The 20,999-nt window shown below is 41.7% G+C and overlaps 1 protein-coding gene across 7 annotated transcripts in view; it reads right to left on the bottom strand.

Moving 5' to 3' along the window:
* The window catches only part of GLRA2 (glycine receptor alpha 2), a 128,451-nt gene extending 112,036 nt beyond the window's left edge, over positions 1-16,415 (bottom strand). For 6 of the 7 annotated variants that reach the window (XM_051794966.1, XM_051794964.1, XM_051794967.1 and 3 more), the window contains exons 1-2: positions 15,737-16,415; positions 13,467-13,600 (exon numbers count right to left, since the gene is read on the bottom strand). In XM_051794966.1, the coding sequence (XP_051650926.1) occupies positions 13,467-13,600; positions 15,737-15,804 (202 nt within the window). In that variant the 5' untranslated portion in view covers positions 15,805-16,415. Of the gene's footprint in view, positions 1-13,466; positions 13,601-15,736 lie in introns of those variants that run through there. The other variant, XM_051794968.1, reaches the window with a different exon arrangement.
* Between the last annotated feature and the right edge of the window lie 4,584 nt (positions 16,416-20,999).

Below are 20,999 nucleotides of genomic sequence, written 5' to 3' on the forward strand. Positions count from 1 at the left end.
TGATTTATGGCTGTTTTAGAATTATAGACCAAATGATACATGGAACATAGATGAACAATGGGATTTAGACAAATGGAATGGCTCATGGATAGGGAAAAATGACAAAAGAAATGGTCGGGAGCTGGTATGGATGTCAATCAGCAACAGGTCAGAGACACACTGACCCATCTACTCATCACATCTAGTACTAACAAAGTAAAATTTTCCTTTTATTTTCAAACCTTTCCTGTTTTTTACCTCCTTACAGTTCAATTCATTTCCATACAATCTGTCCAAAAGATTATTTTGAAATCAATTCCTCTATCCTGAGGAATATCCTCTATCCTCTACCCTCTCCCCTTCAATGCTCCCATCAGCTGATCTGTTGCCTGTTTAACTCAGCTTCCTATCCTTTTCCTTCACACGTCCTTTCCTTTGGGAACTTTCTATCCAGTTGCACATATCCTAAATACCAAAAAGAATCTGTGTTTTAACTGCAAGAGATCCTTAAGGTACTTTTTGGGTGTCTTTCACAGGCAGTTTTTTCAGTCATCATTTTTTCCTATATATAAAAGTGGCTGTAAGAATGGGAGGGGAATAAGAACTCTTCACCAGCCTAGAAAATAAGCATCCTACAAACTGACTGGCTTACTTTTTTATCAATACCAAACCAGTTGTCTCATGTAGGACATTCATTGCCTTGCTGTGAGGAGTATCACATGGCTCTCACATAGGCTCAGTGCTCTGCTGACATAAACCACGTTGCAGGGTCAGGGCATCTGGTCTTTTTCTGAATTCTGCCACTAATAGCCACACAAAGCAGAAGTCTTCTACAAATGAGACTATATCCACACTGAGGAACTTACTGACCTGAACTGAATCTATCCCTAATTATTCATAACTTTGATAAGTCAAACTTTTATTTTATTAAAAAAACAAGGAGTTAAAATCTGGTTTTAACAGATTGTGTATGCTTTACCTCACACAAAACACACCTCAAAAGTGTGACAAAACCAAAATTCTCAGGAGTACAGAGCCAAAGAGCTGCAAAATTCTCCCAGATGCTTATTTTAGGATGGTTCCTATAAACAGACTGGTCAAAGGCTTTTAACACCTCAGACTGCTGCATCTGATGAGATATCACTGTCTGGAAAAGAAAACTGCTGCAGTCTGAAACTCTTATATGGAGTGAATACGTCTTCATTTTTACTTTTACGTGGGGAGAGTATGCTCACATGTTTATGCACAGGCAACAGGCTACATCCACATCTGGAGAAAAAGGGAGTTCTTACATACGCTCTTTGTTTGGCACCATGCATGTAGTTTGCATCTCTTCAACAACTGCTTTAAATTGCAGTGTGAGAGTTTATAACAGCATTCTGAGCACAGCTGTTCTGTTATTTTATTTATTATTTAGGACTAATCCTTTATCAGACAGAGTAAACTGTAAAAGAAGATATAGCAATTCTGTTAAGAGGGTTTCATAGCCTGAGACATAGACATAAAAACAACACACATTGGGATTAGAGGCAGCCTAACATAATGAGTATTGATCTGGTAAATTTTAATCCTAGGTTTTCCCTGACTAATTATGCCAGTTTAAGGAAAGCATTTAGCCTCTTCTCAGATGTATTTCCCCAAGTACAAAAGCAAAGGATATTAACCATATTTGTGTTCCTGGGATGGAGAAAGAACAAGTTTGCTCATGCAGTGTCTATCAGCTGAGTGTTGGTTACCAAGCTTTAAGGGAAAGTACCCACAAATCAGCTATTTGCAGATGTGCCTGGTTGTTTCTATGCAGCCTTGTGCTTTGGATGCACACAAACACACAGGTAGGAGTTATTAGCTTTCAGAGAAGAGCATCATACTGCTACTGTGCTTCCCTAGACACTCCACTGTTTGCTATAACCAAAAAGATCTCAGCTCCATAGCAGGCAGAAGGAGTTGCAGCGTCTGATGCTTTGATGCGTAATACCCAGGCCCTTGCAGAGGAACCTTAAGGGCCTCATATAGTTCATCAGCAGAACATGATGCTTCAGCACAGTGGGGTACCACTTGCAGAGAGCAAATAATCTAAAATGGGCTCTTTGTGGGCCTTCCTTACACTGATTCTCAGAAGGGTTGAAGTATCTCATTCAGGATCCACTGCTCAGACCATTCTGTACCAGGTCAACATATACTACCTTTGAAAAAGCAGTCAAGAATTTAACCCTAGCCTTCTAAAACACAGACAGTTTTGCAGCCAATAACAAGAGATTGAGAGATTTCATGCAGAAAGGGTCCTTTCTTAGAGCTTCTACACCTGCCTCGGATTGAAGGGATGCAAACTTGCATCCCCTAGGCTACAAGGCTGTGGGTTGTTTCTTGGAAAATGCGGTGGGATATCTCTCACTGTCTCTTATTCAGAGGAGATGGGATTCATCCTAAAGTGCAGCTATGGTCACTGTTAAATATATTTAGTAGGTGTAGATAGCCTACAGTACCCAGCAAGTTGTGTAGCAAAGCACTTAGGGTACAACATTTGGAGAAAGAGAGAGAAACTGCACTCACAGACATTTCTATCTTAGTGGTTGGGGCAATTACCAGGAAAAGTGAGAGAAGTGATGGCTCTTATAATATTTTCTATAACAGTTACATCAGCTGCCTCCAAGGTGTACTGGCTACAACAGGCACTTCTGTGCATCATAACAAAGAGGTGAAGAGGCTCTCCCCTCTCAAGACAAGCAGCTACATCGCAAGATTGAAAAGTCATGTTCCCTTTGCAGTTTTTCCCTGGTTTAGTTAAGTTTGAAAAATAGACCTCTCAGAATCATTTACAGTCCTTTGGATCGGATACTGAACCCTTTAAGCTAAGGGAAAACTGGACAAAAAATCTTCTGTATATTGTAGAGGAAGGGAGGCCACCCACAGACACTGTTTGTGGGTGGGAGTGTGGGGTCTTAAGTGATTACAGATCCACACTGAGAGGAATCCCTTTCCTGTGGAATATAAGGTAGGCTCTGAGATACTTAGTCCTTATAGGGAGATGGAGGTGAAGCAGTGCCTCATCAGAGAGCCTGATTTGGGTTGAGTGAGGTGGGTGCTAGGTGAGCCAGACTGGGGCAGTTCTGTGCACACTTGAGAGCAGAACTGAGAGAATCTGAGGAACTTTAAACTACAACAGTAATGCACTGACAATTACACAGAAGGTGGACCAGGGATTTCCAGGGCAGGTTGGTTTTGGGCTCATATTCCATCTGAGTACTGTTTGAAATGTTTTCTTCTTTTATTGACTCATTAAGCCTTTATGTTTCCACCCTTCCCAGATGCTGACACATAGCTGAGGCATAAGGAGTAATCATTATGTCTTCATACCCTGGCAATATTTGAGGATTGCTGGTAGCTGGCATAGTTCAAATAAGCCACTAGGCTGCTCTGATTTATCCCTCATAAGTAACTGGATGCTTGGTGAATTAGACTTTTCTCTCATGTACTGTACTGTTCAGATCTTGCAGTTTTCAGAATCACAACCTTTATATTTCTGTAAACTCTGAATTTTAATCATGGACTTGGTGTTTACAATGTTGGCAGGTCATTATTTATGCCAGACATTGTGCATCCTTCATCTCAGAGCTGTGTCCCACCCTCTACCATCCTCTCTGCATCATCTGAGGGGCTCCTCTCTGCAGATTGTTAAAATCACTCATTTCTGTGAAAGACCATGAAATGTGTATTTGGAAGATGAACTGTCCAAACATACATTTTCTGATGACTTATTCAGAGATTTATACAGACCCACAGCCCATGACCAAACAGACAAGAACCCCACAGGCACACACAGAGGGAGGAGGGCAATAATGCAGAAGAACAGAAGTTTGAAGTGGAAAGGACCAGCAGGAGGAAGAAACTTCCCCTAAAGCCTGAGGTGCCCTCACAGAACAGCTTCACCCCCACTCCAGCCACTAAATCATCTTCATTCGGAGCCCAGCTTAAATGCCTCTATGCAAACACATACAGCATGGGGAAGAAACAAGATGAGTTACAGATGTGGGCACATCTGCAGGGCTAAAATCTCATTGGCATCATGGAGATGTGGTGGGATGGTTCCGTGACTGGAATTTTGGAATGGAAGGATACAGATTCTTTAGGAAGGACAGGGGAGTTAAGGAAAGGGTGCCTCCTTCTAAGCCAATGACCAGTTGAAGTGCATGGATCTCCACCTGGAGATGAATAAGGGGGTGACCAAGAGCTTATGGGTCAGAATTAAAGGGACAGCAGGGACAGGTGACATTTATAGTGGGGTAGGTGACATTATAGTGGGGTTCTGCTACAGGTCACTCAACAAGGAAGTCCAAGTGAATGAGGTCCTTATAGACAGTTAAGGGCACTCACATTCGCAAATCCTGGTCCTCGTGAGGGACTTCAATCACCCTGACATTTGTTGGAGGGACAGCACAGCATGGCATGAGCAATCCAGAAGGTTCTTGGAATGTGTTGATGTTAACTTCCTTCTCAAAGTGATAAAGAAGCCAGTGAGGAGAGGCGCTATGATGGGCCTTATTCTTACCACCAAGAAGGGGCTGGTGAAGAATGTGAAGTTCAAGAGCTACCTTGGCTTCACTGATCATGGAATGGTGGAGTTCAGATCTGTAGGGCAGAGAAGAAGTTGTACAGCAAGCTCACTACCCTGGACTTCAGGAGAGAATACTTTGCCCTCTTTAGGGACTTGCTTGGTAGAGTGTCATGGGATAGAGCCCTATATGGGAAGAGGGGCCCAAGAAAGCTGGTTAATATTCAAGTATTGCCTCCTCTAAGCTCAGGTGCAATGCAGCCGAACAAAGAGTAAGTCAGGAAAAAATGCCAGTAGGCTTGTGTTGATGAACAAGTAGCTTCTGGACAAACAGAAGGCCTACAGAATGTTCAAGCAGGGAAGGGTAGTCTGGGACAAGTATAGAGAAATTGTCTGAGCAGCCAGGGATCAGGTTAAGAAAGCTAAGAAAGCTAAAGCCCTACAGAATTAAAACTTGCCAGGGATAACAAGGGCAACAAGAAAAGCTTCTATAGGCACAATGGTGATAAAAGGAGTGTTAAGTAAAATGTAGGTCCTCTCCGTAAGGAAACAGGAGACATGGCTACCCATGCTCATGGAGAAGACTGAGATAGTCAATGACTTTCTTTGCCTCAATCTTCACCAACAAGTGCTCCAGCCACGCTGCCCGAGTCACAGAAGGCAAAAGCAGGAACTGGGAGAATAATGAACCACCCACTATAGAAGATGGGCTTTGAGACCATTTAAGGAACCTGAAGGTGCCAAAATCCATAAGACCTGATGAGATGCATCGGTGGGTCCTGAGGGGACTGGCAGAGGAAATGGCTAAGCTGCTATCTATCATACTTGAGAAGTCATGGCAGTCCAGTGAAGTTCCCACTGACTGAAAAGGGGGAAAGATAACCCCCACTTTTAAAAAGGGAGTAAGGAAGACTCAGGGACCTAGAGGCCAGTTAGTCTCATCTCTACGCCCTGCAAGCTACTGGAGCAGATCCTCCTGGAAACTACATTAAGACACACAGAAAATAAGGACGTGATTGGTGATAGCCAGCATGACTTCACTGAAGGCAAATTGTATCTGAAAAGTTTGATGGCTTTCTATGATGGGGTTACAGCACTGGTGGATAAGGAAAGAGCAACTGATGTCATCTACCTGGACTTGTGCAAAGCATTTGACACTGTCCTGGACAACATCCTTGGCTCTAAATTGGAGAGACATGACTTTGATGGATGGATCATTCAGTGGATAAGGAATTGGCTACATGGTCACACTCAAAGAGTTGCAGTCAAAGGTTCAATGTCCAAGTGGAGACTAGACATGAGTGGTGTTCCTCAGGGGTCAGTATTGGGACTGGTTCTGTTTAACATCTTTGTTGGTGACATGGACAGTGGGACTGAGTGCACCTCAGCAAGTTTTCTCTTGACACCCAGTTGTGTGGTGTGGTTGAAATGCTGGATGCCATCCAGAGGATCCTGAAGAGGCTTGAAAGATGGGCCTGTGTGAACCCTATGAAGTTCAACAAGGCCAAGTGCAAGATCCTCCATGTGGGTTGGGGAAATCCCAAGCACAAATACAGGCTGGGCAAAGAATGGATTGAAAACAGCCCTGAGGAGAAAGATTTGGACATGACCCAGAAGTGTGCATTTGCAGCCCAGAAAGCCAACCTTGTCCTGGGCTGCATCAGAAGCAACATGGTCAACAGGTCAAGGGAGGGGACTATCCCCTCTACTCCACTCTTATGTGACCCCACATGGAGTATTGCATCCATCTCTGGCATTCTCAGCACAGGAAAGATGTGGGTTTGTTTAAACGGGTTTAGAGGAGGCCACAAAAATGATCAGAGGTCTGGAGCACCTCTTCTATGAAGACAGGCTGAGAGAGTTGGGGTTGTTCATCCTGGAGAAGAGAAGGCTCTGGGAACACCTTCCAGTACCTAAAGTCAGCCTACAAGAAAGCTGGAGAGGGATATTTTACAAGGGCATGTAGTGACTGGACAAGAGGTAATGTATTTAAACTTAGAGTAGGTTTAGATTAATATTAGGAAGAAATTCTTTACTGTGAGTGTGGTGAAACACTGGAACAGGTTTCCCAGAGAAGCTGTAGATGACCCATCCTTGGGTATGTTCAAGGTCAGGTTTGACGGGGCTCTGAGTAATGTGGTCTCACGGAAGGTGTCCCTGCCCACGCAGGGGGTTTGGAACTAGATGATTTTCAAGGTCCCTTCCAACCCAGAACACTGTATGATTCTATTATTCTATATTCATATTTTCAGAGGGGAAAAAAAAAGAAGATAATGAATCTGTCTAATAAAATTGCATATTTCTGTTTTATGAATATTTCTTGTAACTATATCACTGTATTAAATAGATTTGCAGATTATAAATGTATATACTTGTAGTAAACTTATTGTACATGGTTTTGTATATTCTAAACAGAAACTGCATACTCCCTAAGACAGCCAAAACACAACAAGATGGTTAATGAGTGACCCAAGGGCTTTGGCTTCCACCGTATAGAAAATTTAAATCTGAACACGACATTAGATGTGATAAAAATATTACAGTTAAATTAGAGCATGATCAAAACAATACCATCTCCTTCTTTGATATCAAAGGTCTTTGGCTCTGCTTTGACATTTGTTTTTCATAAATCCCCTTGGCATTTTATGTAGCAGCAGACCAATATTCCATGACAATGACCAAATCCATTGATATCTCTTAATTAAATAATTGGTTCTGAATAAAGGCAACACATCAATACAATATGGATCACTGTGGCCAATCTTATAAACATAAAAGAAGACCAGGACAGATCCTCAGCTTGGATGCCAAGCAGCATTTGCTAGCTTGTGCTTTACACTGCTGCATGCTTGCAGCCTTTCTGACTTGCTTTGGAGGAAGCTGGCTGCAGGAAGCTCAGAGAGAGATCCAGGGAATGAGTAAACAGTTATGCAGCATAGATAATCGGGGGGGTGCCTTGGGTTTGCTGTCTGTCCCCATTCATCTAGTAGCCTAGACATAACCCAACTAGCCATGCAACTCACCCAGCCTGTTCATGTTTTAGGAAAGAAACCTGAAATTAAAGAAAGGGAAGAATATGGGCAAGGTCCATAGTCCCCCTTTCCCCCCTCTCCCAGTAGTTTTAAAAGAAACACAATTAAAAGAATCCTGTGATAAAAAAATTTCTGCCTGAAAATGTGCACATTTAGGGCAGGGGCTGAACATCATTTCCGTAGCCTTATTTTTGTAGTTAAATAAAAAAACCCAAAACCAAATAAACTCAGTGTCCAGCACGTGAGGATCCTTATACAGCATCTCACTGTGCATGAGATGCGTGTACACACCTTTATCTGACAATAGTGAAAAGTTTTCTGTGTGTTTCAAGACAGAAAATAAACCAGAAGCTTACCTTCCTAATAATGGATGCTTGGACATCTCAAGCAACCTATATTTAGTGAGTGCAATGGTCTGGTCACTTCTAAAACTGGCCCAGTAACCTCCCGTCTCCTACAATGAATCTTCAGCCCAAGCCCTACAACTCGAATGCACCAATAATGTGCACTTTCTTACTACATGCTGTTGTGCCTGAACAGGATTTGAGTCTCCATTGCACTTGGCCCTTTGAGCCTTATAACCGTGTGAAAAGTAACACAGTACAGGACACTCACCACATCTGACTTCATGGCCAGTAGTTGTCACCAACTGAAGTGTAGCTTTGGGAAGGTTATTAAGTACTAGAGAACAGATCACTGCAGTCCCACAGATTATCTTGGTTACGCTTTTCATCTTTTATATATCTAGATTAAGGTCAACTTTTGTAGATAGATCCTCTTATCACGTGCATAGAAGCTGCTTTTATTTATTAAGCTTGATGCCATTAGTTTCACCCTTAAATGTCATTCAGTGTTTTCCATTCATGCTTTTTTAAGTATTTCATTACTGGGCCACTCTGGGGCCAAATAAGTAAGCAATGGACTTGAACATATGAGAAAAACTGACCCTTGCTGCCAAGGAGTTAAAGTATTAAAGTGCATAAACCATTTTCTCTAGTTGTCAAGCTAATTTTCAGTGAATTACTTAGTCCATGTATTTATTATTCACATATAAACCCATTGACTCGGTATGAAAGTGACATTACACTGCTGTAATCAGACTAATTTTTTACACTTATGGCCACTACACCCCAAAACCGCATCACTGACAAAACAGCAGCTTTTGAGCAAGTTGCATGGCACCATCCAGTGATGAGGGTAACATTAATGGGCACTGTTGCCACACAGCTCCATGTAACTCCATAAAAATCAGAGTATTCTTTAGGAAATAATGATTTAATGGGAAGGAATGAACTTAAAACATGGAATGAAATTCAGTACAAACAAAAATCACTACCATCTTCATTGCAAACGTTTTCCATACCAGAAGAAAACACTTTTCCGCAGCTCTTAGTGACCAACTTCCTTGCTCTCTACCCAGTATAGGACAGCCAGCCTATTACTTAAAATATTTGGCCTAAGGGACATAGTAGTACATATAGATGATTTATTTTTCTATCTGATAAGTTCTAGCTTATGCTTAGATTTTGAGTGGTGTTATAAGATGAAAGTGTCAAAAAGTGGAAATAATTTAGTAACCTCTGAAGATCAACACCTGCTAGGAAATGTTAAATTCAAGTTGACTTTCCATTAGCCCCACGTCTCATGTTGTGATTAAGTTGCAGATTGATCCCTTGTATCATGGAATTACACACAGTGTTCTTGAGGGAGCTTGAGCTGAACATACACTAAGCTAAGACACTACTACACCATCCCCAGTTTGTAGCAACAAGGAAGCACATTCTTGGTTAGTTTTATAACACAGGTGCCCTACACTGCTATTTCTAGTTTTTATTTCACTTTGAAAGCAGAGTGAGCAGTGGAGAAAGTAAAAGACATCACTTCTGTTGGGTTTTACCATTTAAATAATAGAACATTAATATTAATTAGGTAAAAATGTATCAGGCAAGTCTCATCCTTCATTATTTTAGAGAAACCATGCTAAACTGATGTCATAGTTGAAGAAGAAACAGCAAATCAACTCATAGGGCCATGAGTATACATTTGCTGTCAACAGAAAGGCTCTCAGGGACTTCAGTTAGTATTAGATTGCAGTCTTCATATTTACATTTTAAAGTATTCCCCTCTGTGTCCTTACACAAATTATTAGCCTATCCAAATTCAATGAAAGATAAGTGGAAGATGAAAAAGTATGCATTAAATATCTGACAGACAGTGATTAAAGAAAGGCAATTTTGAGAGCTGGCACTCTGGCACTTTGTTCTGGCTTTTCATCGGGGGGATATTCCCCCTCAGTGCCCAGTCATTTTGTATCCAATCGCTGCATTAAAAAGAAATATGCTCCTCTGCTTTCAAATGATTATATAAGAGAGAATAATACAAAAAAAGAAAGGATCTTTCAGTATACATTACTTCTGAAAAAAAAACACACCACCACAAAAAACACCAAAACCCCCTGCTGTGGATGTCTAAATGTTTATATATTCACCTGTTGCTCTCCCACTATCTTCCTGAAATTTTTAATCTGCAAGAACAAGTTAAGAAGAAGCAGTAACTAATGACAAAATGCTTTATCTGGATAAAACACCTTGTTCCAGTAAGTAGCATTTTCCTCTCTCTTTAGAATGCATAGACTTTATTTCAAAAATTAATCAAATAGCTGCTGTACGCTAGTAATTCAAACTAGTCATAAAACTATATTTAATTATTGTATAATCAGTAGTATAAGATAAATGTGTTCTACTCAGTTGCATTTCCATGAAATCAGACTTTTCTGACACTTCAAAATGCCTATGGTGAACCCAGAGAAAGCTATGTAACTGTTCTAAAGCAGAAAAGGCTAGACAAATGGATCAGTAGAATCACAGAATCATAGAATTTCCTGAGTTGGAAGTGGACCACAAGGATTATCAAGTCCAGTTCCTGGCCCTGCACAGGAGTATCCCCAAGAGTCACACCATGTGCCCGAGAGTATCATCCAAACACTTCTTGAACTCTGTCAGGCTTGGTGCTGTGACCACTTCCCTGGGGAGCCTGTTCCAGTGCCCAACCACCCTCTGGGTGAAGAACCTTTTCCTAATATCCAACCTAAACCACCACTGACACAACTTCAGAACATTCCCTTGGGTCCTGTCACTGGTCATCACAGAGAAGAGATCAGTGCCTGCCCCTTTGCTTCCCCTCATGAGGAAGTTGTGACTGCAATGAGGTCTCCCTTCCATCTCCTCTCCTCCAGGCTGAACGAGCCAAGTAATCTCAGCCACTCCTCACATGGTTGCCCTTCTAGGCTCTACAAGGAGCTGCTGAATACTGGCACAACTATCTTGATCCACAACGTCTTTTGTGGAAGACAGTAAACAAATATTAACCCCAGATTAAAATCAAAGCCAGACAGAAGATCCAGAGTTTAAACCATTGCTCGCACATCCTCTTTTGTGCTTAAAAGTTCTTTCCTTAAAATACAAAAAGGTGCTACACATCAAGTAATCATTCAACATTTCATATATTCATCTGTTTATATGACTTAGAATATCAGTACTGTAAAATAGCCCTCATCTCTAAAATTATCTTAAACAGATTTATCAATGGTAGAAACCAAAGCAATTTATATTGTGGTCACAATAAGGACTCAGTTAAAAAAAATCTTTATAACACTAACTTCAAGACAGATAAATCTAATGTTACTTCTTTGCAGCTGTCCTTGTTCTTTAAAAGGAAAAAGTAGGCAAACTAGAACAATAAGTATTTTCAAATTTTTTTAAACATTAACAAGATTTGGGCAACTAGAACATGGGTGTGCATCATGTTGACAAATAAACATGGTTATCAGCTGACAAGGTTTTTACAGGAGATGTGAAGTTCAAAACTGCATGTTTTAACTCTCTAGTTTTGAACTCTGAGGTCCAAAATACCACTCAGGGGAATATAGCAAAGAACAAGAAAACCTTTCAGACCTCTTACAGGAAGACTGAGGGCTCTGGGAGAGCTCACAGATATGAAGTTATGAGAAAACATTGAAGATTTATTTATCAGTTCAAACTGCTGCAAAGGACCATCCTGCTCTGGAGCATGACTTAATAAAAAAATTATAAATAAGAAACAGCAGATGCTTTGCCAGTACGAGTTCATAGGTGTCGACAGGCAACAGCTTCACTTTGGGAACACAAACAAAACATGGGACTCAGAGGAAGAAGTGTCTGTCAAACAGCTCAGTGTGCACCATAAAGCATCATACACACCATACCTGCTCTAACCACTTGAATATCAGGGGAACAAAGCTATGAATCTGTCTCCTATGTTTTTTAGACACATACTGGGGAGCAATAGAGACCTATCTTTAAGTCATCCTATGACTTGCTATTCCTGGTTTTATCTGAGCTACACAAGGTAAAGCTTTTTTTCATGTCCCTCTCATATGAAGGACAAGGATAAGTTCTTGATGATTGCTACCTTGCTCAATTCAGGCAATTTCTGCCTTCATTTGCATTCTCTGAAACTTCACCGATACTCATGCAAACACATAACATGAATGTAAGAGCCAAATGCAGTATTACTTACTAGAAGCTAATGTGGACATCACTTCAGGAACTCAATAAGCATGTTGAAAAATACTCTGAAATTAAGACTTTAGACTTCACCGACTAGGATTTTTTTTAACTTGTCAGATTTCAAACCTTTGGATCTGAAAGCCATACTAGGTTGCTCCTCACTCAGACATAGGAAGCAGTCAAAAAAGGCACTTTGTTCCAAATCTTGTAATTTGCACATGTGGAACAGAAAGAAGAAACTGATCTTTGATCTAAATTTAATTAAACACTTTTCTCATTGACATGCAAGCTTCTTCTCTCCTTACAGTTCATTCACTGACTAAGAAATTTCTATTTTTTTTCTAGTCATTATCAACTTTCACAGCACTGCTAACAAGGCTTAATACAAGAAAAAATACATTTCAGTGACCAAGGCTAATAGATATGAGTGTAAACATACACTGGCATGAGATTTGTTAAGAGAAAAAGCATTTTATCAGTTTTCAAAGTAAACCACATTCTGAGCTTTAAATTGGCATAGCAAAGCCAGTTTTGGTGGAATTATAGGGCTCTCCCAAAATGCTAAATATTTGCAATGAAAACTTCTCTCCCAACTCCTTTCATACAAAGCCACAAGATATTCTGCACTCTCTTCCGTAGGGATTTAGAAGACTACAACAAGGAAAACTTGCTTTGAGCAATAATGCTCGCAAAAGAAGCCTCCAGTACACAGCCTTCTTTGTGCTGGGATGGTGGTGATGACTTTCCACAAGTCAGGTAAAATTTTGGAAGATAAGGGGGCCTGTTATGGAAGTGCCAAACTGAACATGGTCCATATATTTTGTAGGGACCCTAGGACATTGGTTCTTATAATTAATTCAATTATAATTAATGCAGGATAAAATCTCCTGTGTGCATTCCTTGATTCCTATCTCCCTACTTCAGGGTAGCAGGTTTTACTTTGAGTTGAATGAAAGCACAGACCTCAGACACTGCTATAAAGAAGAGAACAGTTCATTATAGAAATGTTAATGATATTGTCTTCGTGGCTTAAAATATTCAGGAACAAGCCATCTCATTTGCTTTTAGTATGAAACCTGGAATTCTGTTTACTATGCTAAATTGGTAAGGTCTTCAGAAGCATTCTCTGACAGCTAAACATTACTGTGATGTCAAAAGAGCGTTTGCAAGCACCAGACCCTTATTAACTACACTGCTCTCCCAGTCCTCCCCATCGATCAGCTGTTCTCCATGACATGGTAACACTGGAAAACTGAAGTTATTGAAAACATAATCCAAGCCCAAAGGTAAAAAAACCCCTCAAATCTATGATTTGCCCAAATTTTTATCATTTAATTAATCAGAAGTCTTAAAACTTACCTTTAAAATTTGGTCTGATTCTAGCATCATAGCCTGACGTCCTTCCCATCAATTTGTCCAAAAAATCTGAAGGAGACAGGGTCTGTGAGGGGGATTTTCCAGATCTTGAATCATGTTCTTTACAGAAAGTCGTCCTAAATAAATTATTAGCCACCATTAGCTGATATTTAACTTCTATTGTATTCAATATGGAGAAATTACTGCACCAAATAAAATTGTCTCAATTCAATGAAGGTAGCAATTCATATTTTTATAGAATAATATCCTCTCTCATCTGAAAACTTTATTCTAGAAATAAAAATGAGTTTTAGGTAGTATGTATGAACACAGTTTTCTCTTCAGAAAAAAAGCCTTAGCTTTAAAAATAAATTCATTATAGTTTTAAGGCTTCAGAAGATTCAATTTACTTTTCACCTTGATGTGTAGAGCAATCTTACTGTGACTTTGATATTCTGTTCCACATCATTTAATTACATGCATGCTGTTAAAAGTATATGTTAACACTGGCTTACAGTGGTCCTAAACTTCCAAACAATAGTTGGCAACACTTAGAAAGAAACACTGAAAAATACTGGTTTTGTTAATGTTGGAAGGATATAGACAGAAAAAAATTGTTTTTTACAGATGCTACCCAATAAAAATTTAAATCATTCTAGTGAGTGTCTGGATTTTTCCCCAACATGGTAAAAAGGGTTCTGGAGTCAGTCACAACTGATCTTAGGGGAGTTTTGCCCCACTCCGTGAGCATCGAGTAATAGAATTTATTATCATCAGCTGGTATTTATACGCAAGCTCTTGGAACATATGTCTGTTTTTAAGATTTAAGAGCAAACTTCTAGTACCGTATCATGCATGTGAAATGCTGTGCACATAGCATATTACATATTGCAAGCACATTAAATATTGCAAAGAAAGACAATATAGCAGTTCCCCATGGTTGGTCCCTAGTGAGAAAAAAACTAGAATGAAATGGTCATATTTGGTGTGTAAAGGTAAGATTTAATAATAAAGCATTATCTTGATTCTTAAACAACCAATTTCAATGTGCCTGTTTCAACTTTATCTTCGAGCTAAATTAAAAGTAATTCTGACTCTGACTTCTTAACCATTCCCCATTTATATATTTGCCCAAAGGGAACCACTAAGTTCCAGGAGTGTTTCAGGGGGTATTTTTGTGCATTTATATGTAAATATAAAAGTCAGATATACATACGATCATTTGAAATGAGAAGCAAATATCAAATCCTTTACTCTTTACAAAAACACCAGAATTGTTAACAGGCAAGGCGATAGTAAATTCTCATGCTGTAATTCCACACATTTTTTTCAGATTCCATTTATAGGGGGCGGTTGCTTCTTTTTGCTTCTGTCTATGACATGATACCACTACAAATATTTAATATTTAATACACGGCAAATTATATATCCCACTTAAATAATAAAAAATTCTGTTAAGATAATAAAAACCTGAAAAATTAATTTAGTACACTTATTTGGGATATTCCTAGACAAATCAGTTCTGTTTTCATTCACAGCCCACTAGTTAGGAGTTGTGTTGTGATCCCAGGCTCACAAATATAAACACTGTTTCACTCTGTCACTGTATGTATACCTCGCTACTCTTATAAAAACACTTTTATGTCTAGATACATCTGTACGTGCAGATACACAGCAGCCTAGAGTATGATAATGAATCTCATCTAAAATGATGTTTTGGTTAATAATACCGACCTGTTTGCTTAGTACAACAAAAAGTCAATCGCTGAAGCAAAAGCTTATGAAAGGTTAAAAAAAATTTAGAAACACCGGTACTTTAAGTGAGCACAATACTGGTCTGATCCAGGGTGTTTCCAAAATCAGAGGGCTGGTTCTCTAATTTCAAATAACTACATCCCTGACAAAACTGCTACAATCGTTTCCAAAGAGGAGGGAACCAAAGCAACTTCCTAAACAAGCTCTGCTGGGAGCAGAGAATTTGCATTTTGGAAGAAAAGACGAAGAAACTGGTTTTAGCTATTTTGATATCCAGTGAAAAAAACCACGTCTTTGAATCAGAAAATAGAAAATAGATCACCCAAACTTGAGATTATTATTTTTTGTGTTTGTTACCAAGCAACGAGTCTCCGGGTGTAAAAGGGATATTCTGTATAGAAAGAACACAAAACACTCTCAAATACAGCAAACAAACTAGGTTAATGTGACGTTGTATCTTTATAGTTATGATTCCCACAACCTTTTCACAAATATTATTACAGAGTGGTATCACCTACCTGAAGTTGTTTGTCTCTAAGAAAAATGCAAACAAGGTTGTCAAAATTTTCACTAGCTGCCGGTTCATTCCTTCTGCTTTCTGTGATGATTTGGAAAATATCCCAGAAACGATTCCAGAGAGATGCAGGGAAAAAGTAAGCTGCTGCTGCTGCCTAGATTTCCAAATTCAGCAATAATTTAATTTTCTTGACAATCGGGAAGAGAAGGTCTGGATCTCTACAAAGTGGGGGTAAAAGAGAAGTGCCAGTCCTTGGAATCATGGTCAGGTCAAGCCTAGGCTCATCTCCAGCAGCCAGCACAAAAGAGATAAGGCATCAGACTCAGTCGTTCCCCCGACTCGGTTTTGGTGATTGCAGGGGAAGAAAAAAAAAAAGGAGAAGAAGAAAAGAAATGGAAAGAAAGGGGAGAAAAAAGGAAAAGAAAAGAAAACCCAACTATGCGAGGAGCATCAGGCAAAAGGGAACAGCGCTGAGAGCAGTTCTGTTGTCGGTATGTTTTATTCCCCTTTCGATTTGAAAATTAGTATTTATGAACGGTGGTGGGGCTACTGGTTCGATCTGCTTTTCCCCTTTTTGGGTTGGGGAGCGCCGGCGTTGCCGGGGTGGGAGGGAGGGAAGGAGGGTGTGCGGGAGGGAGGGCGGTGGGGCGCGGGTGCCGCGGGGATCCCGGCGCTGTGCTGGAATGGGGCGCGGGAGCGCGCGGATCCAGCGCTCGGACAGCTCCGCGCCCGCGCTGCGCATGCGGGCTGGGGGGGCCGCGGGGGCGCGCGCGGGGGTGCGGGGGGAGCGGGGGGATCTGTCGGGGGGATCTGTCGGGGGGATCTGTCGGGGGGATCTGTCGGGGGGTGCCGGTGCGGGGCGTGTGCGGGGGGAGCGGCGCCCGCGGGGTGTGTGTTCCTGCGAGTTGGGACGCGCGGGTGTGTTGGCTGCGGGGTGTCTCTGGAGGTGTCCCTGCGTGGCGCGGGGGTGTGCCTGTGTGAGCGGGGGGCGGCGTGTCGCGGGGGCCCGTGGGTGCGGGGCCGTCTGTGAGCGCGGGGGTGGCGCCGTGTGTGTGTGTTTGGGCGCGTCGCGGGGGGCCGTGGGTGCGGGGGCGTCTGTCTGTGTGTGCTGGGGAGGGGGCGTATCCGCGCGGTGTGCTTGTGAGTGCGGGAGTCCCGCGTGGGGGGCGCGGGGTCGCGGTCGGTGGGCAGCGGGCGCGGGGGCGCGCACACGCCGCTGGGAGCGCGCACACGCCGCTGGGAGCGCGCACACGCCGCTGGGGGCGCTTTCGCCCCGCCGGGCACAGGGGCCGCCGCCGGCGCTCCCGGGGCGGGAGGTGCCGCCTTTCCCCACCCGGGTGGCCGTGGAGAGGCAGAGGGAAGGAGCTGGGGAGAGGGAGGAAGGGACCTGGGCACCCAGCCGGCTGTGGGGCCGGCTTCTGAGCCTCGATAAGAGACGACTTACAGGAGACCACGTGAATGTGTATAAATATCTACACCCCACACCTGGGCGTGCCAACCCACTAAGATGAGAGGCAATGGGCAGAAACATGCGCAGGAAATTCCACCTGAACGTGAGGCAGAATTTCTTTACTGTGCGAGTGACAGAGCACTGAACAGATTGGCCAGAGAGGTCATGGAGTCTTCCTCACCGGAGATGTTCAAGAATTGTCTGAATGCAGTTCTGTGCCGTGTAGTCTGGGATGGCCCTGTTTAAGCAGGGAGGTTGGACTAGGTGACGCACTGTGATCCCTTCCAACCTCACCTGTTCTGTGATTCTGTGACTGTGATGGGTGGGGAGGAGGATGGTCCCTGCAAGAGGAGCTGGCCCCTCTTCTAAGAGCTATTCCATAAAGACCCGAGTGAGTGTGAGGAGGAGGAGGAGTGGTAAAGAGCAGTCTGGGGGAGTTTATGGAGAAACCAAAGGGGGAAAATTGCACGGTCTCCGTTTCCGGTTGGTTTTACTGCTCCATGATATGGAGAAGAAAACAATGCAGCAGCTTACTAGGGGATGTTTCCATCTCCAGACCCCAACACATGAGAAGATCCTTCTCTTTTTGTGCATGGGGAGTGGAAGCAGTGGATTAATTACCTGAGACCCCACAGATGGCCAGTGCCGTAGCCAAGGTTAGGCCCCGCTTTACAGTTCTCCACAGTCCTAGGTCCTTCCCACAATGCTTCCCACAACTTGAATTGCTCAGTTACAGGTCCTTATGGTAAACCCAGGCTGTCACTGAGAAGTCACATCCTTCAAGAGGAGGAGAAGAATAGCTGGTCCCTCTGAAGCACAGATGGTGGCTGATAGAAGCTCTGCTCAACACACTACAACCCTTAAAGCATTTTGGTAACATGGTTTTAAATAGGGAGTTGAGGTATCTCATCTAGCAGAGTTGAGGGAATATAAAATGCTTTTTCATCCACTGTCACCATGATTTGCCTTCCATATCACCACTAGTTAGTATCTGATTCTGAGTGCTCTACATCTCCCTGAGAAGAAGCTGTTCAGTTTGTTCCCATTGAAAAAGCCTAAATTTTGTGTAAACCAGAGTTAAATCTGTTTCAACAATGTGGAAATCAATTCCTATGAAGAAGTTGTTTTTACCCATCCTGCACTCTCAAAATAAACTACTGTTCTTTCTTCAGTTTTAGGTCCAGCTGTATTTTTTAAGTCCAGCTATATTCTCTTGCCACAGAACCAGTCCACCTGAACACTGCTTCACTTCCACAAAAGTATTTGCATACACACAGATTTCTCATATCTCCAAGTAAAAAACCTACTGCTTAATGATGGATACTATGACCTTGTATGTAGTAATCTTAAAAAAAATCCTTCTGAAAAGGAGTTGTTCTGTTCACACATTAGCAAAAGATCAAAGCCACATACTGTTCATTAAATGAAAATCAGTTGTTGCATTTTGTGTCCTTATGTTAGTTTAATAAGGTAGGATGTATCTGAAAAAATAGAAAGTAAAGAAAATATATAAAATAAAAATTATAGAAAATCATAGAATAGTTGTGGTTGGAAGGAACCCTAAAGATCACCTAATTCCAATTCCCCTCCGCTGGGCAAGGACAACTTCCACTAGACCAGGACTCAGATGTCCTTCTTGTGCTGGGGATCCCCAAGCCTGGACACAGCATTTCAGATAAGGTCTCACAAGAGCAGAGTAGAGGGGGAAAATCACTTCCCTTGACCTGCTGGTCACACTTCTTTTGATGCAACACAGAATGCATTTAGATTTCTGGTCTTCAAGCACACATTGCCAGCTCATGTCCAACTTCCTGTCCACCAACACCTCCAAGTCTTTCTCCCCAGGACTGCTCTCAATCCATTCTCCACGCAGCCTGTATTTGTGCTTGTGATTGCCCCAATCCAGTACAGGACCTTGCACTTGGTCTTGTTGAACTCCACAATGTTCATGTGGCCCACTGCTCAAACCTCTCAAGGACCCTCTGGATGGCATCCCTTCCCTCCAGTGTGTCAACCACACCACACAAATAGGTGTCATCAGCAAACTTGTTGAGGGTGCACTCTATCCCACCATCCATGTTGTTGTCAAAGATGTTAAAATCCACCTTATCAGTGATTCTAGGTACAAACATGAGCTAATACAACATTTTATGCACAAAAGATTGAAATAACTGGAAAAGGCAGTCCAAAGTTGCAAATGTAAGCTAAATGCCTTATTGCCTTGCCTGCTGAGTTTGTGTCAGTGGCATAAATGAAGGTCCATTAGAAGAAGGGCCACTGAATTTGTTTTTATTAAAACCATCAATGTTTAGGGTTAGACACTGAGGGCTGATGCTGAATCACTGCACTGTAACATCCTCTAACCTCTTCAGAAGATAAATCTTTCTACTGTCACATTAAAGAAGAGGGGTTGTGTTATATCTCCTACTGCAGTGTCTCGTTCTGAGAAATAAAGCTCACAAAGCTGCATCTGGAAATAATGGAATAGTGTTGAGTCAACAAAGACGTGCTTTTCAGAGTTTGTGCCTGTTCCCATCTAGATAGGAACCCAGTAATAGTGCTGTATATTTTTACCCTAGTTTAAGATAAATGGAAAAATCGGAAAGCGACGATTTCTATCAGCTGTGAGAAAAATCTATGTCTCTTTAACCTACACTGCCACCTGCTTAAAAGTGTGGGGAATCTCAGAACTGCTTGCAGAGTTCCTAGTGTAGAAGTCACTGAATACGGCAGATATCTTTCCAATAAGGCTGGTAATATCAATTTTGTGACATGACACGCTTTTAAAGACCTATAAATGTTCATTACCCTTTTTGGTAACTGAATGTAACTGAACATTGTAACTGTAAGTCTTCTAACTAGAGAAAACTTACTTAAAAGTCTGCTTTCCAAGATTTAGCTGCTACTGGCCATTTTCTGCACTTCATGGCTATTTGAAATGCTAAATAACTATATCTCTAAGCTAAATAAAAATTGCAGGAAGTTCTTCAAAACATCCTTCCCTTAATTGAAGTGAGGACTGTAAAAACATGGTGAGAGGTGTAATAATGAAAATTTGAAGTGTCTGCTCCATCATTCTTTACACCTCCAAATGCCTAGTGTTCAATGACATATTAGTCAGCATAGTGGTTAAATGGAAGTGCCAAACAAAACTTAATTGTTAAGGGTTGAAAATAGTGCATTACTGATGCTTATTTAAGTAACAGCAACTGTCATTCCAATTACTTTCTGCTTGACATTCTGAGGGCTCAAAGCATCTATTTTTTCAAATCAGAAGGTTCCAGGTCAAGCTCCCATCTATATTAGGGGAGGAAGGGGGATCAGATTTTAGTCCATCACCACTTTTCTGTGAATTAACACGTTAAAAAGTTTTTGCTTTCATTCTTGCAAAGTTTCTTCTCATCCTCCTTACATAAAAAGAAAAAAGTTGTTTATAGTTGGTTTGAGTACTGTAAGTCTCCAAGCTGTCATTCATTCACGATTAAATAGTGTTTATAACTAACACACCTGATGGTGAGGGATGATTTGCAGCTCTGAAGACCAAGCAGAACCATTTGGAAGCTCTGTGCCTGGATGTACACAGCACCTCCTGGTGTTCCCTTCCTGTGCCAGTGCCAGAGCTACAAGGAGGAGAGCCACTGATGTGCAGCAGTTTCTGGATAAGCTATGTATTTTGAATTGCACAGATGTGATTCTTTCCAGTGTCACTCATTTGTTATCTCCCACAACACATTTCTGACAGCAGAAGTGTGGCAAATGAATGGGAGTCAAAGACTCCCACTTGGGATGAGAGGGGAGGCTTGTACTAAAATGG

Source organism: Manacus candei, unplaced genomic scaffold (genome assembly GCF_025592945.1).
Source record: "Manacus candei isolate 608988 ecotype Guabito, Panama unplaced genomic scaffold, ASM2559294v1 h1tg000041l, whole genome shotgun sequence".
Lineage (NCBI taxonomy): Eukaryota > Metazoa > Chordata > Aves > Passeriformes > Pipridae > Manacus > Manacus candei.